Genomic DNA, 27005 nt, shown 5'->3' with positions numbered 1-27005 from the left:
TCCCCAGCAGACACATCTACACAGTCGACTTTTGAGCGGGCACATAGCCGATGGTCTGCAAGGCGTGCGAGAGTGTGTACAGGCTGATGCCAAAATGCGCCGCCATCTTTCTCCGTGATGGCCAGGTCCCCTGGCTGAGGAAGGCCTCCAGCTCCGACGTGTGCTCTTCCGATCTTCTACACAGTCGACTTTTGAGCGGGCACATAGCCGATGGTCTGCAAGGCGTGCGAGAGTGTGTACAGGCTGATGCCAAAATGCGCCGCCATCTTTCTCCGTGATGGCCAGGTCCCCTGGCTGAGGAAGGCCTCCAGCTCCGGGAGACGATACAAAAAGGTCCGAGAGTACTGCGGCAGCGGCATGTCCGGCAGATGGACCCGCAGCGAGTTGATCACCTGGGGCAGGGAGCAGGCCAGATCCACCGCCACCTGGTGCAACACCGGCACCGGGTACTGGTTCGCCACCGCCGCCAGCAGGGGCTGCAGTTTTTCCTCCGGGACATACATGCCCGCCGGGCCGGACGCGAGCTCCGGCGGAAGCCCCAGGAAAAAGTACTCCGGACAGTACCGGTGCAGCGCGGAGAACACCTCATCCGGCGAGCGGCCCAACTTCCGGGCAATGTCCCGCACCGAGCGTCGCGTATGCCCGGCCTTCGAGGGATCCGCCTCCAGGGCCAGCTGGCGGAAGTCGGCGATCCCCCTGGCGGTCAAGCGCATGTAGGGGGCATTCGACCGGAGGCCCTCGTCAATCTTCAACCGACGGATGCGCTCCTGCAGGGTGTGCTTCGGGACCGACATCTGCACCGATATCTCGAAGATCGACAAGGCCGGCCGCAGAGACAGGAGACACAGCAGCCGCTCGTCCTCCGACGACCAGTTGCCATGGTCGCTGGTGGCGGTGGTGGTGGTGGCGGCGGCGGCGGCGGCGGCGGCGGCCGTGGCGGGCCCGACGCCGGCGCCAGCAGCCCCCCCGCCGTCTTGGGCGTCGTCCCGGGCGAGGGATTCGGAGTGCACATCGTCGCCGGGGCCCAAGCGGGGCGCCGCGTCGGCCCCCTCATCGGCCGCCATGGACACCATGGCCTCCAGCGGCAGGGGACAACACCGGTCGAGATAGTCCCCCATGGTGATCGTCGCCAGCTGGCGTGGCCGATTGTGCGACTTCAAGCCGGCGTTCGATGCGCCCGGCGGCTTGGCAAACAGATAAAGCTGGCGATACCAGCGAATTTGAAAGGCCCTCAGGGTCTGGCCCGTGGTGCCCCTGTGAAGTGCCATGCCGGCCGGCGAGGAGCCCGATCGCAATGGATGCATCTGGTCCAGCTGCCCCCATGCCCGGGCCGCATAGGAGGGGTCAATGTATGGGCCCCAGCTCATCAGGGTCCGGATGTTGATGTTGGTTTGGTCGGCGATCTCCGCCAGGGAGAGCACCGGGTCCTCCTGGGCCAGGAGTTCCCGGAGCCGCCGCCACTGCGAGGCCGAGGGCTTGTCGATCTGCAAGGTCGGCATGAAGGCCGAAATGTCGACCGCACGGTGGATGGCCCTCTGCGAGACGGACAGCAGCGTCGCCATCTGCCGGAGGTGCATCGGCGGGCGCACGGAAGCCAGCATCAGCAGGCGCCACAGGCAGGGCCCCCGATCTTCCACCGGCGGCATCAAATCCGGCAGCATGGTCTCAATGCCGCGATACAAGATCGGGTGGGGTAACCCCAGCAGATACCCGATCACCTTCACCGGCACCGGCGGGTCGCGGGTCATCAGGTCTTCCACTTCGGCCAGGGCCTCCTCCGAGAATTGGACCGTGCGTACGGCGCGCGGGGCCGTCTTGCGCCCCGGCGGCGGGATCGCCAGCCCCTGCAGGATATATTCCCGGCTCAGCACCTGGATGGTGTTCTGGTCGAACCCCATCAGCCGGCCGAGCATCATCATGGTGCACGCCTGCATCTGCAAGCCCAACAGCCGCAGCAGCAGCCGCAGGCAATTGACCGAGTCAAAGCCCTTCGGAAGGGGCTTTCGCCCGGCCTCGATGTCCCGGCAGTAGAGCTCGCCCGGCGTCAGGGGGACTTCCGGGAGTTGGATAAGCCACACGGACGCCGGCAAGCGCTTGCCCCCCGGCAGGCATCCTGGCCGTGGCGCGGGGGACCGGCTGCTCGGACTCGGTGCCGGCTGCTGCGGGGCTGCCAAGGGGCCGGTGCTCGATGGGGGGCCCGTCGGTGACGGCGGCGCCGATCGCGACGCGGCCAGCATCGCCAGCGACCGAGATGCAGGCCGGCGCCGGAGGACCAGTGGCCCCAGGCGTGCGAACATCTCGGCGTATGGCTAAAAGCAGGCGATCAAGTTGGGCGAGTGGATGTGCGTGCGTGCGTGCGTGCGTGCGTGCGTGTCGATGCAACTTAGGCTCTTGGAGCTGGGCTGGCTCGTGAAAAAGGGAGGGCGGTCTGGGGGAGGGGGAGAAAGAGAGGGAGGGAGAAGGAGAGGGATACAACGTGCTCGGGATGCCGCCTCTGGCAATCTCGCACAAAAGGCTGGTGTGCTGCTTTCCACCCCTGGACGGGCATGCTCCCGGACGCGGCAGACGAGAGGGCCCCAGGGACATGGCCTCCCTCTTCTTGGCGCAGGGAAAGGCGGCCAATGCGGCTTCATGCCGATCAGTCCCAACGAATGACAAGCATCGTTGGCACCAGGAAGTCACGCCCTATTTGGCAATACCATTCCCACATCACACGCCACGACAGCAACCTCCTCCTCGCCCACAACCACACCGACCTCCCCCACATTATTCCCCGGGGCGAGCCGACAAAGTGCTGCCGGCAGATTTATTTATGGTTATGTGCGCGCGCGCGCGCGCGCGCGCGCGCGCGTGTGTGTGTGTGTGTGTGTGTGTGTGTGTGGGGGAGCGGCAGGGGGAGAAGGGGAGACACCTTGGCGGGCTGTGCCCGGTGGCGGTCGGCAACCACGGGTGTTCTGCTGTTGCCCAAATACGTCCGCTCGGTGGGATACACCTACGAAGTCCCCCTCCCCCCCGCCCCTGCGCCGGGCCGTTTGTTCCCCCCCTCCCGCCGCTCGGACTTTTTTCCTCCTCCAACATGACCAAGGCCGTCTGGGCCGAGCGAGACGATCGGAAGGGGGGGGGGTGACGCGCGACCCAAGGGCAAGACGATGCGCCGAGATCGCAATCCATGGGTGTCGAGGTTCTTGGCGCCGGGCAAGTTGCGCCGCATCGCGTCCCGCGTTCCTGATTTCGCCCCTCGGCCCGTCTTGACCCCCCCCCCCCCCCGGCGCCGGCCCCGGTCCCGAAAAGGGCCTGGCCCGAGTCTTGCCGGACACGCCCACGCCGGGCACCAGCCACCGGCATCTGTTAAGCGCCACATACACACATGCACATGCACCGAGCCCGACCCGGGCCACCATTGTAATTACCTCCCGCCACCCTGTCCACTCGGCCTGCCCCGGGGCGACCCATGCATCTGCCTCGCTGCCCGGCGCGCCTCTGGTCCGATACCCAATCCCCCCGGGAAGAGCACATCACGCTGCCGCGCGACATGGCCCCTCTCCCCCGGGCACCACGGACAAGATCGGCAATCCCCGCCAGTATACGTCACCCCCGGCCCCGAGGGGGGAGACACCCGGGCCGGGAAGGGGAGGGGGGGGGGGGAACATCCCCGATCGTGCCATGTCTCGGCGATCGAAGCACACGCGACCAGATGTGTTTTGACCACGGTGCCTCGCCCCGCCCTGCCTCCTGCCCCCCGCCCCCCTCGACAAATTATGTCGCTGGTGCTGCGGCGCTGGTATGCCGTCTCGGCCCGGGCCCCATCGGATGCCGGCGTCTCCCCCGCCTCCGATCCGGCAAGTCGACCCTGGGGGGATCCCGGCCAAGAGACACCCACCCGCCGGCAGGCCCGCTGCTGCTCGAGGCACCGCCCGCCTGCACTCGCCTCACCCCACCGCCCCGTCTCCTTCCCGCCCCCTTTTGCTGCCCTGGCACTCGAGCTATGCCCGGCCTCGGCCCCCGAATGGCCCGACGCCGGTTCCCCGGGCCACCGGCCCTCCTCCCCTGCCTGTCCCTGTTGGGGCTTGTTCTGTTGCTCACGACGCTGGCCTTCGCTCGGCCACCCCCCGGCGATGCCCCCGCGGCCCCGGCTCCGAAGCACGCCGGAGGGCCCCTTGCCCGGCCACACGCGGCACCGCGAGCCGCCTGCCCGGCCGAGTGCACCGCGTGCAACGAGTCCGGCTGCACCCGCTGCCGGCCCGGCCTATACCTGCACCTCGGCGATCCGGCCACCTGCACCGACACCTGCCCCTCGGAGCCCTACACCGTCGACGGGGTGGCCTATTGCCAGCCGAATCTCGTGGAAAATTGCCTCTACTACGCCTCCACCGGGGGCCGGTGCGCCGAATGCATGACCGGCTTCTTCCTGGAGGGCCCGTGGTCCTGTCGGCCCTGCTCCACGCTCAATTGCTACCACTGCGACCCGGGCGGCCGGTGCTTCGGCTGCCACCCCGGCTTCTACCTGGCCGGCTACGACTGCCTGCCCTGCTCCTCCGGCTGCACCCAGTGCTCCAGTGCCGGATACTGCACGGCCTGTGCCGCCGGACACTTCCTCCACGAGGATGCCTGCGTCAGCGCCTGCCCACCGGGCCACGCGCCCGGGCCCGATCGCCAGTGTGTCCCCTGCCCCAGCAGTTGCACCTCCTGCGCCGCCGGCGGCGTGTGTACCGCATGCGCCCCGGGCTATCACCTCACCGGGCAGGCATGTACCCCCTGTCCGGCGGGGTGCTCCACCTGCACCGGGCCGACCGCCTGCACGGCCTGCCACACCGGCCATGTCCTCCACCGGGGTACCTGTGGCACTTCCTGCCCGGGGGGCTTCTTCCCCGACGCCAAGCGGGGCATGTGCGCCGGCTGTCCTGCCGGCTGCGGCGCGTGTGCCGGCCCCACCGGCCCATGCAGCGCCTGCCAGCCCGGCTTCTTCCTCCACCAGCGCGCATGTGTCACCATATGCCCGGCCGGCTTTGTCGAGACAAACGCCCCGAGCGGGCCCCACTGCGCGCCATGCAGCGCCGGCTGCCTCGCCTGCGAGGCCGCCCTCCATGATGGCGCCCCCGGGCGCTGCTTCACCTGCCAAGAGGATCGCTACCTGCACGAGGGCCAATGTGTGGGCTCCTGCCCGGCCGGCACCTTCACCTCCGCCGAGGGCAACCGCTGTGACACCTGCCCGGCTGCCTGTGCCCGGTGCACCGCCCCGCCGGCCGCCCCGCCGACCGACGCCACGGCCCCCGCCCCGGGGACCGACATCCCCCGGTGCTCGGCCTGCCGACCGGGCTTCTTCCTGAACGACTGGCAATGTGTGCCCTCCTGCCCGACCGGGACCTTCCCCAGCGGCGAGCGGTGCCTCCCCTGCGGCCAGGGCTGCTCCCGGTGTCAGAGCGCCAAAATTTGCGAAATGTGCGAGCCCACCTTCCACCGCCACAATGACGTCTGCATGGAAGCCTGCCCGCCGGGCCACTACAACACCCACGACCTCTCCTCGGGCAATGTCTGCCAGCCCTGCTTCAACCTGTGTGCCGAGTGCAAAGGCCCCAATGTCAATGACTGCACCAAATGCCAGGCCCCCTTGACCATTCGCCAGCCCATCCCCCCGGTGTCCCCGCCCAAGGACCATGGCGATTGCGTTCCCGACTGCATGAACGACCCCTCCCAATGTGTCGAATGCGGGCGCGATTGCGAACTCTGCCGCCGGGCGCCCCACGACCCGGCCGTCATCGAGTGCCTCGTGTGCCGCTACGGCCTGGTCACCCTGGACGGCAATTGCGTCGAAGAGTGCCCCCGGCGGCATACCCTCCTCCTTGGCGGCCATTGCGCCCGGTGCTCGCCCACCTGCGGCGACACCTGCAGCGGCCCGGCCAGCACCCAGTGCATGTCCTGCCCCAAGAACAAGGTCCTCCAAGCCGGCGAATGTCGCGATGCCTGCTCCGCATTCGGCTGGTTCGCCGACTCGTCCATCTCCTGCGCCCGGTGCGACCCCTCCTGTGCCCAGTGCCAGGCCCCCGGGCCGAATGGCTGTTCGGCCTGCCCGCGCGGGTCCCTGCGTCTGGCCGCCGAGGTGCCCCCGGCCGGGGCCGCCGCCCGGCCGGCCGGGACCATGTGCGTGACCAGCTGCCCGCAGGGCATGTTTTCGGATCTCGCCCGCGGCGAGTGCCGCCCCTGCCATGGCTCCTGCCGCGAATGCATCGGCCCCGGCGCCGACAATTGCCTCTCCTGCACCAATGCCGAGGACCTCCTCTTCCGGGGGGCCTGCATGGCCGCCTGCCCGGCCGGGCACTTCGCTCCTGCCCGGGCCCGCGCGGCCGCGCCCAAGGATGCCGGTCCTCGCCAGTGCGAGCCCTGCCCGACCGGCTGCACCACCTGCGACCCGGCCCCCTCGGACGCCGGCACCAAGACGCGCTCGGATCTCTCCTGCACCAGCTGCTCCGAGGGCTTCCTCCTGCTGCCCGGCCCGCCCGGGGATTGTGTCTTTTCCTGTCCGACCGGCTTCTGGCCGAATGTCCCGGAGCGCCGGTGCATTCGCTGCAGCGCCGCATGCAGTCGCTGCATCGAGCCACACGGGGCATGCACCGTTTGCGCCGATCCCAACCACCGGCTGCGCCCGTCCACCGGCCGGTGCATTGACACATGCGACCCGGCCACCGAGGCCGAGGGCATCTCCCCCACCGGGCAGCTGTCATGCCAGCCCTGCCACCCCACCTGCCAGGGCTGCCTGCGCCCCGGCGACGAGGCTGCCTGTGTGGCATGCCCGGTCGGGCGTCACCTCCATGCCGGGGCCTGCCTGGAGGTCTGCCCTGCCGGGTACTTCACCGCCCCCGAGGCCGGGGGGGTCTGCCTGGCCTGTGTCCAGCCATGTGCCACGTGCGACGGCCCCACCCCGGCCCATTGCCTCTCCTGTCGCGGGGACCTCCTCCTGCGCCAGGGGTCCTGCCACACGGACTGCCCGGTGGAGGAGCATTGGCTCGACGCCGCGGCCCGGGTGTGTCACCCCTGCACCGCCGGCTGCGACCGGTGCGACCGAGCGGGCTGCACCGCCTGCAAGGCCGGCCTGCTGATGCTCCGCCTGGATCCCCACACGCGCCGCCTCAACACCAGCGCCACCGTGGCGTCGGCCGTCACCGAGCCCATGACCACCTGTGTCCAATCCTGCCCCGGGGGCTTCTACCCCGAGCACTTTGGCGGCCAGCGCATGGCCGAGTGCGTGCCCTGTGCCCCGGGCTGCCACACGTGCACCGGCCCCGACGAGCACCTCTGTGAGCTGACCTGGTGCCAGGCCGACATGTCTTGCATGTCCACCTGTACGTCGTCCTTCGCCTGACCCTGTGCCCATCTCCGCCGCCGCCCACGCCCGCCAGCCATGCCACCCCGCCCTTCTCCCCCCACGCACGGGCACCCTTGGCGGATCGGTGGTGTCCCTATTGACCTGAGCTGCCCTTGTCGAGGCCTGTCTCGCTCGCTCCCCCCCCCCCCCCCTCCTCTCCCCGCGCACGCCCATGGCACCCACCAGCCCGAACCACCATTCTCGGGGTTTCGGTGGGCCTGTGTCTGCTGATCCTCCTGCTCGTTGCCGGGACCCTTGTCTACTTTCTTGTGGTGAAACGGGCACGCCTGGCAAAGCCCCCCGTCCTGGCACCGGCTCCGGTGCGTTTGTCCACCCCTCTCCCGTGGACCCCCTCCGGGTCTCCCGGCAGCCCAACCACCCCACTGGCCTGACCTGCCGGGGCCTCCGCCCTCCGGCGCCACACCTTCTATCATCGACCTGCCCCGCCTTTCTTCGGCCGCGCATGCTCATATCCTGTCCCCCCCCCCCCCCCCACTCGGCTACACCCGTGCACACGTGCCAGCCCCCTGCCGCGGACGACGAGAATAGCACCATCATGAACACCGTCCTCGGTATGTGCCCCAAGTGCCGGCATCCCGCCCTTCCGGGGCCTACCCATGCGCGTACCCGCCAATCCGGCTCCACGCCGCGTCTGACCGCCCATCCCCATGTGCAGATCTTGCTCTCCCGGGATTCCTCCTCCTCTCGTACCACCGGGATCTGCGCATCGATCGCAAGGCCCCAAGCGGCTGCGGCTCGCAGGGCGGCGTCTTCCCGGTGGCCGCCCTCAGCAGTCGCCTCCTCGAGTCCGCCAATGACACCCCCCTGGTCATCAAGATGCCCAATGGTGCGTCGCCCTCCCCACGCCCCTCCCCCGACCCCGGGTATCGGCGCCCATCTTCGGCGATGCCGTTCAGCTCGCACTCCGAGCACCCGCCGCAGTAGGACGCCCACTGACCCCCCGACCCGTCCGACACTCTGGCATCGCGCCAAACATCAGATGCCCCCCAAATGAACATGTCCGTCACGCTGGTGCAGGTCCAGGCCATGTTCAAGAATGAGCTCTCCATTCTCTGGTTCGTATCTCCATGGGGTTTCGGGCCTCGCTTGCTTGCACGCGCTCACCCAATGCACATGTCTAACGCCCTGGTCACCCACCTCTCCCCTCCTGCCGGGAAAATGCTGCGCCCCGCCCGGGTACCCCCCCCCCCCCCCCTGCCCGCCGGCTTGATGGTCGCTCCTCCTCCGCGGCTTTCCCACCGGCAGGGCCCTGCAAAGTTCCCCGAATGTGGTCAAGCTGTTTGGCTACACCGAGGACCCCTCCACCCTGGTCCTCGAGCGGTACCAGGCCGACATGATGAACCTGCTCGACTCGACCCCCGGCCCTCTGGGTGGCGATGATCTGTCCTCCATTCTCCAAGGTCTCGGTATGTCACAGCCCGACCGGACGCCGGCTCATCGATTCATGTCCCCCCCCGCGCCCCCCCCGCCGGCTGGTCGTTCCTAGGTCCTCGGCGCCATGAGCGCACCGCAAACCCAAGTAGCCGCACTCAACCACATGGCTGCCGACATCTTCTCCCTCGGCGCCGTCATCTGGCATCTCCTGTCCCACGCGCGACCCTGGAACGGTACGCCCCCACTTTTATACCCTCCTATGCCTCGGGCCGGCCTCCCATCCTCACACACATGCCACCCTCTGCGTCCTCGTCCCCCCCCCCCTCCTCCCCCTGCCCCAGGTCTCCTCTCGTCGGACATTGCCACACGCGTTCAGTCCGGGGAGCTACCGGACTCCTATGGGCCCGGCCTGCGCCTCGACGCACCCGGCCGCCCGGCCCCCCCGCCCATCGCACTGAAGGCCCTGTCCTTGCTCCACTCCCTTTGGGCCTTCGATCCCGCCTCGCGGCCGCTGGCCTCCCACGTGTCTGCCCAGATCCTGGCACCGCCCGAGTAGATAGACCACTCCCCTCCCCGCCATACGCCCGAGGGGCCGACCCACGCGCACCTGTCCCCCGCTAATACACATTGCTACCGTCTTCCCAGGCTGCCCCGAGCGCGAAAGGACATCGTTCGTTTGGTGGCCGGTGCACCGCCCGCCCACCCCTCCCGACTGCCCGCCTCCCCCGGCCGATAAAATGACCGCAAAACAAAAAAAATAGCCCGTCATCGGTCGCGGATGAGACGAAAAAGAAATGGGGACTAGAGGGATCGAACCACTGACCGCTCGATCTGGAGTCGAGTGCTCTACCACTGAGCTAAGCCCCCCGAAGGGTGACCCTCGACCAGGGGGAGGGGCATATATCTCCAGCTATTTCCCACGTTCCTGGCTTGTCCGAGCGCCATCACCCCCCGTTGCCTGCGAGCCAGACAGGCCCCCCCTCCCACCGCACCTTTCCGGGCGTAGATCGCGCACCCCTTCTCCCCGCCACACCGGTCGACCTCGGGCGCGACACCCCAAAACACAGGTGCAGCGGTGCCCCTGCCCTAATGCCGGCACCGCCTCCCTCCCGCCTTTCCCTTCCCCATATCGCCTCCTCTCTCTCCCTCCCTCCCCCCCCTCTCTCTCTCTCTTGCCCCGCCGTGCTCCAGACACGATGCTGACTGCGCACCCCCCTCCGGGGGGCAGCCACCTGGCCGACCTGGCCGACATCCAAATTGACATCGGCAATGTCCCCGGTGCGTGGTTCCTCGCCGATTGCCCTCCCCGGTCGGGCTGCCCTCTGATGTTGTCCCTGCCCCCTCCTCTTTGCCCCAGGATGGCTATCCTCACGCGGCCATCTTAACGTCGACCCAGTTCTGGGGGACTTCCTCCGGCAGCTGTATGCCCAGAGCGCTGCCCACCGGACGACCCCCCTCCCAGACTGGGCCATCAACTGGACCTTCCTGAAGACCGCCCGTGCGGCCATCTTTCGCCAGGCAATGGTCTCCCTGGTGAGTGACCTGCTGGCGGCCGACCTCGCCGCCCTCCTGGCCAAACACCAGCTCCCGATGCCCGGCGTGCCGGCGGCCCGGGTTTCCCTCCTTGGTGACCTCCCCCCGCCGCCGCCGCCGCCAGCCGGCCATCCCCCCGATGCCATTCCCCTGCCTGCCTTCCTGCAAATGCTGCTTGCCGCGCCACCTGGTACCTGCTCATCTGGGGCCTGTCCCCTTCCCCTTCCAATGGCCTCTCTTCCTCCTCCTCTTCCTCCTCCTCTTCCTCCTCCTCTTCCTCCTCTTCCTCTTCCTCTTCCTCCTCCTCCTCTTCCTCTTCCTCCTCCTCCTCTTCCTCTTCCTCCTCCTCTTCCTCTTCCTCCTCCTCTTCCTCCTCTTCTGACCCTCAAAGCACAGAGCAGCGCCCCCTGCCGCAGGACATCCACCTGATTGCCGACGCGCTTGGCGGCCTGGCTGATGCCCTGGGCTCGACATCCTCGTCGGCACCCCTGCTGGCTCGTGTGCAGCTGGCCCTCCTGGCCGCCGGGCCTGGGCCGATCCTCCCCCCGGCCGCCCCGCCGGTCGACCTTCCCCTGACCCGGCCAGGGGAGCCGCTTCTCCTTCAGCCGGCATCCGGCGGTCTGTCCGCCCGGGCGGCCTTCCTCCTGCAGCGTGGCCTGCTACTTCTGGGCCGGCCGACTCCGGAGACCCTCCTCCCGGCGGTGGAGTGGTGGCATGCGGCCGCCCGGTCACTGGCCCTCGATCCGGCCCATGCGGCTGGCACCTCGGCCACCTTCCTCCGCGAGCACGGCCAGCGCGCCCTGTGCGTCCCCCCCCCCCCCCCCCCATCCGGCTTTGGTATCTGCGGTCACGGCCGAATGTCACACTCGCCCCTTGGCACTGACCTCCCTCCCAGGGCCCGGCTCAATGGCCAGCTAAAGACCACGGTCGGCAATCTCCGGCGCCAGGCGCGCCAAGTCCGAAGCATCCTCCCCGCTCGCTTGCAGACCCAGCTCCGGGTCTTGGATCGCTTGCTCGCCCGGGCCCAGGCCTCCGGCGGCGCCGCCGCACTCGCCCACCAGCTGGCCCTGCTGCTGACGGCGCTGGATCTCGCGCGGGCCGATGACGCCCTGTCGGCCTGTCACCAATGCGACCTGTGCCGGTGTGCCCCAGCCAACCTGGTCGCGAGAGACAATGCCGGGCCGCTCGCCCTGCTGCCGGCCCTGTGCCGACGCAACCACTCTTGGTGGCGGCGCTTTGCCCAAATCCCAGAGGAGGCCCTGGTTCCCCACTGCGACAGACTCTTCCACGGGCTGATCCAAGCCCAGGCCGCAGTGGCTCGGGGCCAGGCGGCCACTGCTCTGCAAGCCGGGGCCTCGGATCGCCCGGTCGCCGCCGACGCCCAGCGATGGGCGTGCGAAGCCCACGCGCAGTCTCTTTCGCAACAGGCCGGCCCCCCCACATTGGCATGGCTCCTTGGCGTGTATCTGCAATCCCATCGGACGCACTGTGCCGCCTGTGCCCAAGTCCTGGGCCCTGATGGCCAGCGGCAACCCTCCGGGACATGCGGCTGCCCTGCCACGACGGCCCTCATCCTGCCTCTGCACCAGCTGGAGCTCCAGTTCTCCCGGGCGGATTCCGGCTCCGCCGCCGAGGCTGACTGGATTGTCGCCGCGTCGGATGGCCCCTCCTCCGTCGGCGAGTCTCACGATACTGCCTCCTGGATTGTCGACGCCGCCGACAGCACCTACCCTCCTGCTGGCGATGCATCCGCCAGCGATGCGCCCACCGGCGATGCGCCCGCCTCCCATGGGGCTGCCATTTCCTGGCTCTCAGACAGTGACCCGGACGATGAGGAGCCCGTGTCCATGCTCGCCTCGGCGTCCGTCCCCGACTCGAACGACGGTCCTCTGATTGCGTCCCTGAAAATCGTGCGCCTTCGGCCCTTGCGCTTCGTGCCCCCTCGACCCGCCGGAATCCCACAGCTAATCCCCCCTCCCCCCCGTCCTGCACCAGCTCCGGGCCTTCTTCCAGCAGCTTCGCGATGAGCAGGCCCGATCTTCGGCCGATCTCTTTTCCTCCTCCACCAGCATGGCACTGTTCGCTTCGCAGATTGCACAGCACCTGCCCCGCCGGACGGCCTTCCCCCTTGCCAGCGGCCAGTTGGTCGATGCCCTTGCTCGCCGTACGTCGCGCGTCCTCCTGCTTGTCCTTTGCCCGCCCGCCCCCTGTGCCGGAGCTGACACCACGGCCCGCGATCCCAGTGGACGAGGCCATTCGCCACCTGGACCTGTCACAGGTCCGCCTTTCTCGGCGCGCCAGCGCCGGGGCCCTCAGTCGCCAACTGTCCGCCCTATCCTGGCTGATCTTCGAGCTGGATGAATCCACCGAGCGCATGGCCCTTTTCCGAGCTTCCGCCGAAGATCTCCTCCGTCAGGCGCACGGCATCCATGATGAGCTGCTCCGAAGCTGTGCCCCGGTACGTGCCGTCTTCGATATGGGCACGCCGGCACCCACGCCGGCATCCACGCACATGCCTCTGCATGCACTCGCCCAGGCGAGCGGCTTCCACTGACGGTGTCTTGCCTCCTCGCTGTCTCTCTTCTGCCTCTCCCCCCCCCCCCCCCCCCCCCTCCCGCGGCCGGTTTGCCGCTTTATTCGCCGTTCGCCCCACCAATGGCTGGCATGGCGCCCAGCTCACGGCTGCCGTGACCTCCCTTTCCAAGTGCCCAATTGAAGTGGTGTACTCCAGTGGCCCGGTTCATGAGCACTTTTTTCAGACAGTTCGATCGGCACTGGATGCCCTGGACACCGGGGCCCATGCCCCGGGTCCCGGCCGGCCGACGGCCCCCCCGACCATCGAACCCGACCATGGCCTCACCTATGAGGAGTTGTATGGCGAGCCGTGATCTTCCAAAGTGGAAGTCCATCCCAATAGACCTCTCGACATGCGCCTGTCCTCCATGGTCCATGATAGCCCAATCCCCGCTCCCCCTGGCTTCGGGAGGGGATGGACAGGGTTTGCATCTATTTGTTAAAAAAAAGCACAGGCGACAAGAGGAGCCGGAGAAGGAGATGTGAAGGCGATCGGACGGCGGGGAGCCAGGGAGAAAGAGAGGAGGAGGGGGGGGGGGAGAGCGGGAAAGAATGCATGTGCACACCGGCGGGGCCTCATCGTGCGCTCTCATCCCCTCGCATGTTCGAGGAGCCGGCCAGAAGCCCAGAGACCGAGCGGGGACACCGGGCGCGAGGGCCACCCCCCGGCTGGCGACCGTCAGGCTCACAGGTCCACATCCTCCAAATCGGCGGGCTCGATGAGGATGCGCCCGGTGCCCGGCACCGGACCGATGCTCAGCATATCGGTAAGCTCGCGCGACAGCAGGGACTCGATGTTCTCGCCCGGGGGCACACCCTCGGCCGTGGTCGGACAGGGCACCCACTCACGACGGGTGGTGTCGAGGTTGTACCGGCGTGGCCCGCTGCACCGGACGACGGGGGAGCAGGAAAATGCCGGGGAGAGGGGGGGGGGGGACAAGGAGCACGGGCCCCGGTCAATAACACGGACAGGCGGGGCCTCCCCATCGCACGGCATGCTTCGCAGAGTGAGTCCAGGCCAGCGGGGCTGCGTACCTGAGCGGCGAAGACAGCCAGATCTGCTGGTTCGGCGGCTGCTTGTTGATGACAAAGGTGCCGCTCTTGCCACCGAACGGGGCGGCCTTGATGTCCAGCGTCAGCACCCCGGACGAGTAGTCGGCATCCAGCAGGGACTCCGCCCGGCGCGAGGCATCCAGCTGCTTCATGGTGGGCAGACGCTCGGCCAGGCCATCCAGCTGGTCGGCCAGGTTCTCCAGCGTGGTCTCCGAGGCGTTGTTGTACCCGAGGGTCGACAGGCCACGGCTGGCCATCATGGGAACAGCGCGACGCAGCAGAGGAGCAGCCGAGGCAAGGCGAAGCATGGCTGTATGGGTGGGCAAGGGCGGGGGGGGGAGGGGGGGGCACGGAAAAAAAGGGGGGGGCAAAGAAGGACGAGCCACAAAAGGGGCAGGGCAGGAAGTGAGGATCTGTCGGGAAATGCCCCCCGCCCCGTCCCGCCGACCGGGGTCGCTTTTCTGCGGCCCATCCTCCTCGGAAAGAGGCAGGGGGTGAAAAGGGGGGGGGGGGGGGGCACAGCGATCGCGCATCCGGCGCGCGTCGCATGCCCCCTTGACCCCGGAGCCCTGGTTAGTTGGACAGGGCGACTTCGACCCGGTCCATCGCCACCTAAACACATGCCCCCGCGCCCCCCTTGCCCCGTTCCCCGGGCTTCCCCGTCGCGCCCGAGACCCCTCTCTTGCCCCTGGAGGCCGGCAGCGGCCCGAGACAACAGGACAAGCACGGTGCGCGTGTGAGTCGAGATCCCCCAAGTGCCCACGCATCGCCCCCAATTCACTGGCCCTGCTCGCCCCAGGCGGGACGCGCCCCGACCGGGGAAAATGCCGGCCTCGCCCCAGAGCACCTCGCTGTCTCCTTCGCTCTTTCTCCTGCTCTCTCTCTCCCCCCCCCTTCCCCAAGAGGCACACACACAAAAGGGAATGCCCAACAGGGAACAAACAGTGCACATATATTGATGAAAAGGAGGGACCAAGCAGGAAGCGCGGACCGCCGGGGCGGAGGAGGGAGGGGCGCGCAAAAGCACCCGGGCGGCGGCATCGGGGAAAGGACTTTCCCACCACGGCCCGAGGCTGTGGCGCGCCACAGGAGGCGGCGACCCGACACTTAGAAGCCGCCCGACAGCGAGGCCACCGAGGCATGGCGAGCGCGCAGGCTCCCCAGGCCGACGGCGGCCGACTCATTCTCCTGGCGCAAGGCCACATTCCAGCCGGCCGCATAGTCCCGAATGAGCCCCGCGATGATGGCCCCATCCTCGGTGTTGAAGACGAACTTGCTCGACGCCGAGGAGGCGGCAGAGGGCGCAGCAGCAGCAGGAGCGGCCGCGCCACCGGCCATCGGCGGCGGCGGGGCGAACTTGTTGCCAAAGTCGCACTCCCCGGCGACCAGCAGGATGTGCTTGCTGGCCGGGGCGCACGCCTTGACCGCCGAGTAGCGAATGGTGACGAGGCTGGTCCGCGAGCGCCGGGCACCCAGGTAGATGCCGGAATGGTGCAGCGCAATCCACAAGTGCGTCGGCAGCGAGGTGGTGTACGACTGCAACACCGGGAAGACCGTGGCTCCGGCCAGCGACCAGCAATCCAGCGCATGGGACAGGTACCGGCTGACGGCCGCCTCGCGCGACACCCCGGCCAGGCCCTGGTGCAGGGCCGCAATGCGGCCCGGCTCCGCGCGCGACTGCAAATGCTTCGGCACATACCGCCGCAGGGCCGTCGCATAGAGCTGCCCATCGGCCGGATACTCGCCCGGCGTCCCGGCATCAATTTGCGACCGGATGGCCGCCGCCGTCAGGGCATCGGCCAGCTCATCCGACCCGCCGGTAATCGGGAACCGATCTTGGCGGATGTCCGCCGACAGCTGGTGCACCAGGATCTCCCGCTCCACGGCCGACACCGGGGTCGATGCCTCGCAGGCCGCCTGCAGCAGCCCGCGCGGGTACAGCCGCCGGCGAACCACAAAGCGCACGGCCTTCGGCGCGGCGGTCGCGCCGGCACCCTGTGCCACCTTGGCCACGGCCGACGTCAAGCGCCGCTGGCTGGCCGGCCCGCCGGCCGCCGGGCCACCGCCGGCCGCCCCACCGACAGCCCCCTCGGCAGCCGCCCGCCGCGAGGCCTTGGACCAGTGGTACACCACATCGGCGAAGACCACCGCCGGATCCACCGCCCGGTCGACCCCCTCACCGGGGAACACCTCGTACAGGGCGTATGCCGAATGCCGGAGCCCGGCAGCCCCGGCATCCGCCACGCTGTCCTCCCCCGGCGCGGCCGCCGGCACCAGCGACTCCTCGAAGGAGATGCCAATGCGCGACAGGGCCTGCTCCAGGACCTCCGACGCGGTGGCCGTCGGCTCGAACACCAACGCACGAGACTGGCCATCGGGGAATTCGATGCGCGCGAACATGCCCCGGCGACCGCCCGAGCAGGCGATCTCCGTGGCGCTGGGCGGATGGACGCGAGCCACCGGCGCCGGGGCCGGGGCCGACTTGCCGGCCAGCTGGTAGGCCGCGCTGCATGTCGGCAGCCCGGCGCCACCCGGCACCAGGGCCGCCACGCCGCGCTGGCAGAACCGCGCAAAGGCCGACACCTCCTCGCGATCCAGGCTCCGCAGGGCCGAGGTCAGGGCGCGCTTGCCGCCATGGCGCTTGCTGGAGGACGACTTGCGACCGTCGGCCACCACCGCCGACGAGCCCCCACCCCCGGAGGAGGCCGCCCCCGGGGAGAGGAGCGCCGCCGGCAGGCCCGAAGCACCGGACCCGGAGGACCCCGCATCGACCCCCTGCCCGGCCGTGGCCTCCTCCAGGGCCAGAAGCACATCAAAAGCGGCCGAGTGCGCGAAGAAGGCCAAGTGGGCCTTCACCAGCCCCAAGACCTCGGTCGTGTTCGGAGGGCACACCCAGGCCACCGTGGACAGCAGACGCCAGGCGGCCATCAGACGCCCGGCATCCGACTGGGCCTGGGCCTGTGTGGTGGCCGGCTCATGCACCGCCGGCGAGGTCAGCCGCACCAGCAGCAGGTACAGCTCATCCCGCACCGGCGGGCTGTCAATGGCCACGCGCAGGATGTCCTGCACCAGGAGCGAGTGGGCCACGCCATCCTCCTCCAGGGCGGCTGCCGTCAGTGCAGCCGCACCGCCCTTGCCGCCGGCACCGGCAGACGAGCCACCGGCACCGGACGAGTGGTTGCCCGAGCCGCCGGCACCGCTGCCCGAGCCGCCGGCACCGCCACCACCGCTCGAGCCATGGCTGCTGCTGGCGGCCACCACTCCCGACAGGAAGCCCAGCGCCGGGTCCGACACCGTCATCAGCCCGACATACAGCAGGACACCGGCCTGCACGCGCAGCGACAAGTCCGCCACCTCGGCCAGCCGGCCGAAGCCCGGCGGCAATGCCAGCAGCGGCGCATTCGTCCGGTACCGGCCAAAGCGCCAGTCCGCCACGGAGTACGCGCCGCCGACCGGCGTCGCCAGCCCCGGGAAGCCACTTCCCGAGGACCCGCCACCGACGCCGGTGTTGATGCTCAGCGCCGGCGGCGGGGCCGCCTTGCGCCGGCCCTTGAACCGCCCAAGCAGCGACGACCGACCGGAATCACCGTCAGCCCCATCCTGCGAGGACATGGAGGTGACGGCCGAGGCGGCCGCCTGGCGGGCTGCCAGCACCGCGCCGGACGCCTTCAAGCCCAGACCCTCCTCCAGGCTGATGTTCAGCCCGGCGCAAGTGGCCTTGAAGTCGGTGACGGCCTGCGTCGGGGCCAGGCCAGCCTGGTGCGCGGGCCCGGGGACTCGCAGCACCCCGGACGATTCCAGACGCCGGCGGGCCGACTGCAACTCCGCATGCAGAGACTCCGACAGGGAGGCGCCAGCGCCGGCCGGACCGCCAGTCGCACCGGCTGGGGTGGCACCTGTCCCAGACACCACGGCCTCGCCATCCTGCCGGGCCGAAGAGCGCCCACACGCGAGAGGCGGAAGAGGCGACAGAGGGCGGGGAGGGCGGAGGAGGAGGACGAAGAAAGAGAAGAGGACGAAGAAAGAGAAGAAAGAGAAGAGTAAGAAGAAGGAGAAGAGAGGGAAGAAAAAGAAAAAGAAAACAAAGACGCCGCCCCAGGGGCACACGCACAGCATCCAGATACTCCACTTCGATGAAGATGCCCTCCGGAGCCAGCTGCTTCAGCGAAGCCACCAGCTGCTCGTAGGCCGGGCACACGAAGTCCGCCTGCGACAGCTCGATGTTGGACGACGCGGCGCCAGCTCCGCCGGGGGTCGGCAGGCCCGGGGTGTCCGGCGTGGCCGGCACCCCACCGGCCTCGGACCCGGCCTCGGCCGGTCCGCGCAGGTGGAAGCTCACCACGCCCGCACTCGGGTCGACCACCACCTTGCGGATCCGGCCCCAGGCAATGGCCGACCGCACCGGCAGCCGAGTACGCCCATGCAGCCATGTCACGCCATCCAAGGCCCGGATGGCGATCCAGGTGTCCGGCGACGCGGCATACGGCCACGCGCCGCCGGTGAACTGCGCCCGGTACTGGTGCGCACCGTAGCCCGGCAACTCGCGACACGTCTCCACAAACAGCACCTTGGCCCGGATGGCCGAGGTCCCGGTCAAATGCGAGGCCGCCACCCGAACCGCGGCAAGCCACTGCTGCCGGGGAGACTGCTTGCTCGAGGAGGAGGAGGAGGAGGAGGAGGACGATCCGGAGGAGGCCCCCTTGCCGCCGCTCGACGTGGCTCCGGTCAAGCTCGGCGCCACATCCAGCAGATGCCCGGGGATCAGGGTCTCCAGACACTGGAGCTCCACCTTGTCATGCCACTCGGCACCGCCGACCAGCGACCCGCCAGCCGACGCGCCGTCGCCGGCCGAGCCAACGACACCGGAGCCACCGGTGCCCAGGACATCCGCCTGACGAGCGAAGGCCACCAGGCGCACCAAGGTCGAATGGTAGGGCACCGCCAGCTCCCCGGACACCAGGGCCCGCTGCAGGTGCGAGAAGAGCAGCTGCAACACCACCGGGTCCTCGGGAATGGCATACGGCGCGCGGAAGTGCCGCAGCCGAAGCTCCAGCCGACAGCCCCCCGGCAGGGCCATCCCCCCGGCCGCCATCATCGTCCCCTTGGAGGTGGCCTTCGGGTCGACCGGGCCGCGGGGCGCGATGAACGCCGATGGCGACATCCCGCCCGGCAGCATCTCCCGCACATCGGCCACATAGCCCAAGGTCGAGAGGAAGGCCTGCGGCTGGCTGGCCAGCAGGCGGTACGTCGTCGACCCGGTGTCCATGCCACCGGGCGACATCGGCGACATCGGCTGGCTGCTGTGATGGTGGCCGGAGGCCCCGGCATCGGCCGCCGCCGTCGCCGCCAACAGGGCCCCCGACGTCACGGCCGCCTCCAGGGCCAGGCGATCGGCCTCGGCCGGCTCCACATCCGCCACCAGGGCCAGGCTCCAGGCGCCCTCGGCCGCCGATTGCGTGGCCTCCAGCCCGGCACGCGTCAGCACCGCTCGCAGCGCATCACCCACCAGCGTCCACGGGTGATATGTGAAGGCCTTGACACCGGACCCATCCGGCATGTGCACACGGCCCATGGAGGGCTGCCCATGGAAGAGGGCCTTCAGCTCGGCGCTGGCCGGCGGAGCCGCACGGCCGCCCCGCAGCGAATGCGCCGTCAGCGCCACCAAGCAGCTGGAAGCCAACAGCGACAAGGCCCGATGCAGCGCACGCAGGGCCAACCCCCGAGGGGTCTTGGCATCCGGGTCCCCGGCCGAAGCCTCCAGCAGGGAGCCCCGCTTGGCGTGCTCGGCGAAGATGGCCCGGCAATGCGACGACACCACCCGCGAAAGGGACTTCCCCGGGGCAAAGCTCGCCAGCGCACCGAGCAGCAGACGCCACAGCTGCACCTGCCCGGCCAGCAGGAAGAGCCCGGCCAGGTCGGACGCCTGATCGGCCGACGCCGGGGCCTGGCCCGCGCGCGACAGCCCCTCCGCCAGCCAGGCGGCCGAAAGGGCCGCATTCTCCCCGCCAACATTGCCGGACACGCGCGTCAGCCGGACCAGCTGGGCCACCAGCTCGTCGCGCAGCTCCGGGAACCGGGCAACCCCGGTCCCGGACCCACACACCAGCCCCAGCAGCTGCGCGGTCTCCTCCATGTGCGTGGGCTTGTCGAGCACCGTGTCCACGCTGCGCGGGGGCGCCCCCGGCGGGGCGGACCGCACAAGGGCCACCACCCCCGCCGCCACGCCGGACGCCAGGTCCAACACCCGGCGGTACAGCCGCACCGCCATCAGACCGCACATCTGCTGGCGCTCGGTCAGCAGCTCCGACCCGATGGCATCACCGGCCGGCTGGTCCGCCAGCCCAACCGTCGACAGCAACAGCGGCTGGACCAATGGCTCCAGGCCGAAGACAAAGCCGGCGGCCCCGGCCCCGATGGCGGCCCGGCTGGCTGCCAAGTCCGCCTCGGTCACCTGGATGCCGGCCGCCGCCAGCGACCCCACGGACCCGGCATCCCCCGGGAAGAGGGCACCCGCCGGCAGCACGCCCGCCAGGGCCCGGCTCTTCAGGAAGGACTCCAACGCCGACCCATCGAAGGCATACGAGGAGTCGGTGCCGGCCGAGCTGAACAGCGCCTGCCGGCGCTTCTCATGCGCCGCCTGCAAATCCTCCAGCGGGGCAAACTTCGCGCGAGGAGGAGGAGCCGGGGCGGCCGGAGCAGCCGCCGGAGCAGCCGCCGGGGCCGGGGCCACCGGCGCCAGCGACGACACCGCCGCCTCCAACGGCGAGACAACCTTCGTGCCGGCCTCGGCCGTGGCAGTGGCGACGGCCGCAGGAGCCGCCGCCGCCGTCGCCGCCGGAGCGTCTTCGCCGGCAGCCGCCGCCGGCGTGGCACTCACACCGTCGATGGTGTTCATGAAGGAGAACAGCTCGTCGAAGGCACCCTGCAGATCGGACAGGATATCCTCGCCTGGGGCCTTCTCCTCCGCCGCCGGAGCCGGGGTGAACTGCCCCGGCTTCGGCAGCGTCCGCGACACATCATCCGATGAGGCATACTTCACCGACGTGACGTCCAGGTTGGCGAGGGCAATCAAGTCGCCCAGGTCGATGTCCGAGAAGGCGCCCGGCGTCACCGGCGCGGTGGTCGCCTCGGCCGCCGCCACCGCCGCCGGCAGGTCCGGCTGGCTGACGTTCACATTGAAGTCAATATCGAAGTCGATGTCGAAGTCGATGTCGCCCAGGTCCAGCAGGCTCTGCTGGCGCTCCAGGCGCGAGGAGGCCTGCTCCTTCTCCAGGCGCTCGGCGGCCTGCGCTTCGGCCTGAGTCTACGTGCGTGCGCGTGTGCATGTGTGTGTGTGTGAGAGAGAGAGAGAGGGGGCGAAGCACGAAAGATGACTGCGGGGATCGGATCTCCGAGGGGGCGGAACACCGGTCCCCGGCCCTCCGCCGGGCGCGAGCCCGGGCCATCGTGCCCGGCCACCACCCGAGGACCAAGCATCCGCGGCGCAAGGGGGCCCACATACGCACCTGGGTCGCCTGACGGGCCAGCTCAATCACACGCGCACTCTCGCGGATTTCGTCAATCTCAGCCTGGCGGCGGGCCTCGGCGGCCGCGGCCTCGGCGGCCTCCTGCGCCTCGCGCTCCTCGGCCAGACGAATGCGCTCGGCCTCGGCAGCAGCCTCGGCCAGGGCCTCCTCCTCCAGGCGGATGCGCTCGGCCTCGGCGGCCTCGGCCAGCGCACGAGCACGCTCCTCCTCCTGACGGCGAAGCTCCTCCTGACGGCGGCGCTCCTCCTCCTCCAGGCGCAGGCGCTCCGCCTCGGCCAGCGCCACGCGGATGGCCACCACGCGCCGGCGGCCGAGCAGCCCCCGGAAGTGGCTCTGAAGCACGATGGCAGCCGCACGCGCGCGCAGGAACCGAACCCGGGCCAGATGCACCCGCATGTTGCCCTTGATGACGCGCTCGGCCGCCACCACGCGGAGGTACCGCGTCCGGTGGTAGAACATGGCCACCGCGGCGGTGACCCGAGCAGCAGCCCGGCGCTCCGCACTCTCGGCCTGGCTGGCAAACGTGTCATACTGTGCGCGGCAGGGAATGCACATACACATCAGACCCGGTGATCCGGGGGGGAGGAGGGGGGAGAGACAGGGAGCAGGGAGAAAGAGACCGAGACACCCGAAAAAAAAAACACCGGAGAGACGGGAAGTCGGTCAGAGCATATCGCGGCGATGCACACAGGGACAAGCACAAAGGACAATCCCAACCCCGGGAGGGCCTCCCCCTTGGGGGGGGGGAAAAAACAGACGCGCGCGCCCGAGGAGGGGGAAGGGGGAAAAAAGCCACCCAAAACACACCGATGCATGGCGGAAGAAGACCTTCGTCAGGCCCAGCTGGATCTGATCCATGTCGGGCTGGCCATTCGCCAGTCGCGGCCCGAAGGACTCGATGATGGCCAGGGCCACATCCCGCGCGGCCTCCGGCGAGGCGGGCTTCGTCGGCATCAGAGCCCACATGCGCCGGCAGAAGGTCTCGAAGTCCAGCCGCAGCGGGAACCCGGCCTTACGGATGCGGATGGTCTCCAGCATGCCGGAGTACCGGAGCTGGGCCTCAACCAGCTCCGCATCGAAAAGCAGCGCCGACTTCTCGTGGTTCGGCTTCAGGCACCGGACATAGTGCGCGGAGGTGTTGGCCAGCGTGGCAACCAGCGAGCTGAGTTGCATCTGCGCCAGGAGCGCCGCCCCGCGCGCACGATGACCCCCACAGCCAGGAGGGGGGAGGAGCAAAGGAGGCAAAAAAGAAAAAAGGGCAAAGCCCCAGATCACCAACAAGGGCGGTCACGGTTAGAAGCTCACAGGGAGGCAGCACACACACGCCGGCCGGGGAAGGAACAGCACGAGCGAAAGGGAGCCCGGGAAATGGGGACAAAAGGAACAAGGGGCCCTCTCCCCTGCGCGCGCCCTCGCCCAAGGGCATCGGCCCATGCACACACACACACACACACACACACACACACACACACACACACACGCGCGCGCGCGCGCGTACCTTGAAGTGCGAGGCGATGGTATTGCGGCGACGGGCCGTGGGCGCCTGGCCGGCCATCGGCGTGCTCGGGGTCGGAGGAGCCTGGGCCGAGGACACCGGCTCGGCCGGGGTGCCGGCAGCCAAGTCCCGCACCAGGGGCACCCGGCTGGCAGCCAGCACGTCGAAAACCATCTCCGACACCTCGTCCTTGTTCTTGTCCAAGAACCCCTCGATGTCGTACGTCACCACGCCGGCATAATGGGCAATGCCGAACTCCGTGGCCGACAGCCGCGCCCGGACATAGTGCATGTGCCCGAGGTTCGGGCCGCCCGGGCCGCTGCCCACCATCATCGACGCCCGGGACAGGGTCCCGGTCGGGCCGCCATGGGCCGCATTCCACTTGTCCAGCAGCGTGGCATCCGTGGCCCGGGGGAAGCGCGACTCCTCATCCAGCAGGGCCAACAGGCCGGCCGGCCGGCTTTCAAACAGATCAATGCACTGGGCATTGTCCACGAAGTCGATCTGCGACCAGACCACACCCTCCTGCGAGTATTCCGCCTGCTCCAGACGGAAGATGTAATCCGTGAAGAACCCATGCAGCTTCTCATTGGCCAGGTTGATGCAAAATTGCTCGAAGGAATTCCGCGTGAAGTGCTCGAACCCGAAGATGTCCAACACACCGATGAAGTGCGTGTCGGCGGCCGGGGCCCCCGCCTCGCCGGGGCCCCCGGCGGCTTGGGTGTCCACCGACAGGCCGCGGCCGCCGACGGCGGTCGGCATCGAGCCGGCCGCCGACGCCGCCGCCGCCGCCGCCGCCTGCCGGGCCCCCGGCGAAATGGACCGGTTGATGTAGGCCGTCAGCCAGTCAAACAGCCGGCTGTACAGGGCCTTGGACACGGCATCGCGACTGACCTGCGGCTGGTCCCCGCGCAGGGGGATCTTGCTCTGCTCGCCGCGCACAATGATCGACCGGAAGAGCAGCGACTCCGCCAGCGACTCGGCCTCCACGCCCAGCAGCCCGGCCACCAGGGCCACCACCGGCATGTTGAGGATCACCGACCCCTCGGCACCGACGGCCGAGGTGCCGCCCTCCGGCTCGCCGAACTCCACATTGCCCAAGTGCAAGATGGCCGACAGCACCGCAAACACGGCCCGGATCGTGTCCGGCTCCATCCCCAAGACCATGAGGGCAATGCGCAGGGCCTCCAGCCCACGCGCATCGTCATGCCCCTCGATGGTGGTGCACCCGGACTGCGACAGGTAGCGATACTCCTCGGCCTGGCCGATGTGCAGCTCCGCGCGCTCCTCATCCGAGGCACCGGCGCACAGCTCGTAGAAGATGTGGTACGACCGCTCGTCCGCCGACTGCAGCACCACGCGCGACTTCTCCAGCAGATAATTGTCCACCGACGCGCCGACAATTCGCGCCGCCCGGTCGAAGTGCACCTGGATGAACTTGCCGAAGCGCGAGGAGTTGTTGTTGCGCACGGTCTTGGCATTGCCGAAGGACTCCAGCACGGTGTTGGCCTCCATGATTTGCTGCTCCACCCAGTCGTCATTGGACGTCACCGCCGTGAGATAGCTAGCCGAAAGCGCGGGAACCGGGGGGGCCGAGCGATTGGGAGGGCACACGACAGGAGAAGCCCGCATGTCAGTGGGGTCCGAGAAGGGGGGGGGGGGGGGAGAAGGAAAGAAGCAGAGAAAGCCCCACGGCCGTGGGAGCGCGTCGCACCGGAGGATGAGCTTGGTCGACTCGGTCTTGCCGGCGCCCGACTCGCCGGAGATGACCACCGCCTGGTTGGCATTGGCGCCGTCAAGCAGCCCCTGGCACAGACCGCGGTAGGTGGCCTGCGCGATGGCAAAGATGTGCGGCGGCAGCTTCGACTGCTCGCCGGCCTGGTACTCGCGGATGACCGGCTACACAGATGGCAGAGCAAGGGGTGTACACGCGTGCGCGTGGAGCGGAGACCGGGGGGGGGGGGGGGAGGAGGGGGGGGGATGCAAATGCACAGGGTCACGCGGAGGGTCAGACGTGCCCCACACCGACAGCAGGCCGCACCCATGCAAACACATACCTCCTCGTAGATGGGCAGCCACTTGTACGGGTTGGCGGCCACCAGGATGGACCCGGTGTAGGTCTGTCCGGACAAAAAATCCACGCCGCCAGGGGTGTCCCAAGGTCAGAGAGGCGACACGCTCCACAACGGCAGCCGGGGCTCGAAGGGCGTAGAGAGAGAGAGAGAGAAAGGCAGAAGGAAGCACGCACATAGATAAAGCCCCGGACGAAGCGCTCGCGCAGATTCTCCAAGATGGACGCCTCCGACAAGACAGGCAGGTGGATCATGTCCTCGACACCGACTGCGGCAAAGGGAGAGAGAGAACGGGCAGGGAGAGAACGGGCGGGGTCGGCGGTCAGTCGGTTGAGAGGGGACAAGGGGACCCGCCACCCGGGAGCCAGGACAAAGAGAAAGAGAGAGAGAGAGAGAGAGAGAGAGGGCCAGGAGCAGGGAGACGCGTACTGTCAGCCGAGGAGGCTGACACGGCCACCGGCGGGCCGGCAAAGCCCATCGACATGGCTGTGGCGATGGAAAGAGGGTGTGCCCCGGAGGAGAAAGGGAAAGGTGCCCCTGGCCAATATGCGGGAAAGGAGAATGGAAGGGGACAGGGAACAAAAGAGAAGGCACACAAGCTGGCGCCGGATCGAGTGGTAGGGGGAAGTGAGTGACTCGTCCGCGGAGCTGGCAACCCAGGGGCCCGGCTCGCCTAATATCCGGATCGCCGCTCGGGCACACCCAGGCGAGCCCCTGATCCTCCTCGCCCCCACCCGCCCCCCCCCCCCTCCCTGGGTGTCCGCCTGCTTGGGGCATTCGCCGGATGTCCTCCCGGCACGGGGGGGGGATCCATGACACACGGCCGAAGAGGCACGGCGCCCAAGACCGGGGCCCCTGCACCGGGGGCGGTTTCGCCCGCCTGGGGGGGAGGGGGCATCCTGTGCCACGTCGCCGGGCGGAGGCCGCGCCCAGGGGCACCCGGCAGAGCAAGAGAGAGGGGGGGGGGGAGGCGCAGGAGGGCTGCCCGGCTCCATCCCCCGCGCTGGCTGGCGGTGGGAAGCCCGGAGCTCCAAGCACGATCGGGTCCCTTGCAAAGGCCACACGACGCGCCCGGGCACCGGCGTCGCCACAGGTCGGGCCCCCCTCACGCTGGTGTCTCCCGGCCAGGTGGCCGCCAGGGGGGGAGCCCCGGCAGACCGATCGCCGCCGGGCCCGGGCGAGATCCGCCACACACGCCGCCGCCAGCCGGCAGGACGCCCCGGTGGGCGGTTCGCCAGGTTGGTCTTCTTTTCAAATGGGGGGAAAAAACCACACCCAGGCGCAGACACTGCCCCTCCGACCCCGCCGGGCATCGGGAGCTTGCTCGTTCACGAGCCCCGAACCACAGCGCCCGGCACATCTGCCATTCGGCGGGCCCGGGGAGGGGAGCCACCCTCTCGGGGGGGGGGGGAAGCCCATCGACCGGAAGACACCGCTCGGCCCGGGCGGACACCAGCGCCGCCGGCCCCTGCCCGGGCCAAGCACCTGGCCTACGACCATGGGGGCCAGGGGGGGGGGGGGGGGCCGGAAAGGGGGCTAGCCGGAGGGATGCCCCTGACCGCGTCGCACGGCCCCGGCGAACTGCCCGGGAGACCCCACCCGGCCGGGAGCCACGCCCACCCGGCCCCTGAAACCGCCCCGCCCTGTCCAGGGGACAAGCGGGGCCATCCGGACGGGGGGCTCACTGGCCGGGCTCCCCGGCCCCTCTTTCGCCCCACCTCCACGACACACCCACACGCGCACACCATTCACACGCGGTGCGGAGGTCTCCGCGGCCCCACAAATAAAAAAAGCCATACAGGACCGTGAGAGAGAAAGAGACGGCCCAGGGAGCGGATCACCCGCCGGCGGCCATCTGACGCTCGCCGGCCCCCTCATGCCCCGCCTGGCCGGGCGCCCGGGAGAGCGCGCGCGCCCGGCCCTCGCGGACGATCATCGGCCCAAACGCCGACCGCGCTGTTCAACGGTCGGTTTGCCCTTGTCCCCCTGCCCGTCCT

At 69.4% G+C, this 27005-nt stretch overlaps 5 protein-coding genes and 1 non-coding gene across 6 annotated transcripts; 2 read left to right on the top strand and 4 right to left on the bottom strand.

Moving 5' to 3' along the window:
• Positions 1–176: 176 nt before the first annotated feature.
• Positions 177–2237, bottom strand: H696_05857 (hypothetical protein; the record flags this gene model as incomplete). The annotated part of the gene is made up of 1 exon (XM_009499656.1): positions 177–2237. One exon carries the CDS (start codon positions 2235–2237, stop codon positions 177–179), a length of 2061 nt encoding a protein of 686 aa, XP_009497931.1.
• Positions 2238–4006: 1769 nt separating this feature from the next.
• On the top strand, positions 4007–9311 carry H696_05856 (hypothetical protein; the record flags this gene model as incomplete). Its single annotated transcript, XM_009499655.1, has 8 exons — positions 4007–7337; positions 7547–7680; positions 7884–7932; positions 8037–8207; positions 8361–8436; positions 8627–8787; positions 8905–8988; positions 9097–9311. 8 exons carry the CDS (start codon positions 4007–4009, stop codon positions 9309–9311), a joined length of 4221 nt encoding a protein of 1406 aa, XP_009497930.1.
• Positions 9312–9550: 239 nt separating this feature from the next.
• On the bottom strand, positions 9551–9622 carry H696_05855. The gene has a single exon. It is a non-coding gene; the product is annotated as a tRNA-Trp (tRNA).
• Positions 9623–9951: 329 nt separating this feature from the next.
• H696_05854 (hypothetical protein) lies at positions 9952–13176 on the top strand (the record flags this gene model as incomplete). The annotated part of the gene is made up of 7 exons (XM_009499654.1): positions 9952–10033; positions 10152–10478; positions 10685–11090; positions 11184–12198; positions 12284–12452; positions 12532–12746; positions 12964–13176. The coding sequence occupies 7 exons, from the start codon at positions 9952–9954 to the stop codon at positions 13174–13176; spliced, it is 2427 nt and encodes an 808-aa protein (XP_009497929.1).
• A 190-nt stretch (positions 13177–13366) lies between these two features.
• On the bottom strand, positions 13367–14258 carry H696_05853 (hypothetical protein). Its single transcript, XM_009499653.1, has 2 exons — positions 13898–14258; positions 13367–13746 (listed from the first exon to the last, which is right to left on the bottom strand). The coding sequence occupies exons 1-2, from the start codon at positions 14221–14223 to the stop codon at positions 13548–13550; spliced, it is 525 nt and encodes a 174-aa protein (XP_009497928.1). The 5' UTR covers positions 14224–14258; the 3' UTR covers positions 13367–13547.
• A 764-nt stretch (positions 14259–15022) lies between these two features.
• H696_05852 (hypothetical protein) lies at positions 15023–25692 on the bottom strand (the record flags this gene model as incomplete). The annotated part of the gene is made up of 9 exons (XM_009499652.1): positions 25438–25692; positions 25185–25276; positions 24994–25056; positions 24651–24835; positions 22940–24500; positions 22249–22614; positions 21421–21972; positions 18027–21218; positions 15023–17839 (listed from the first exon to the last, which is right to left on the bottom strand). The coding sequence occupies exons 1-9, from the start codon at positions 25490–25492 to the stop codon at positions 15023–15025; spliced, it is 8883 nt and encodes a 2960-aa protein (XP_009497927.1). The 5' UTR covers positions 25493–25692.
• Between the last annotated feature and the right edge of the window lie 1313 nt (positions 25693–27005).

The sequence above is a fragment of the Fonticula alba genome, assembly GCF_000388065.1.
Source record: "Fonticula alba strain ATCC 38817 unplaced genomic scaffold supercont2.14, whole genome shotgun sequence".
In the NCBI taxonomy this organism is placed as follows: Eukaryota; order Rotosphaerida; family Fonticulaceae; genus Fonticula; species Fonticula alba.
Note: the sequence above shows the minus strand (reverse complement) of the source record. Positions and strands in the feature narration are given on the sequence as shown.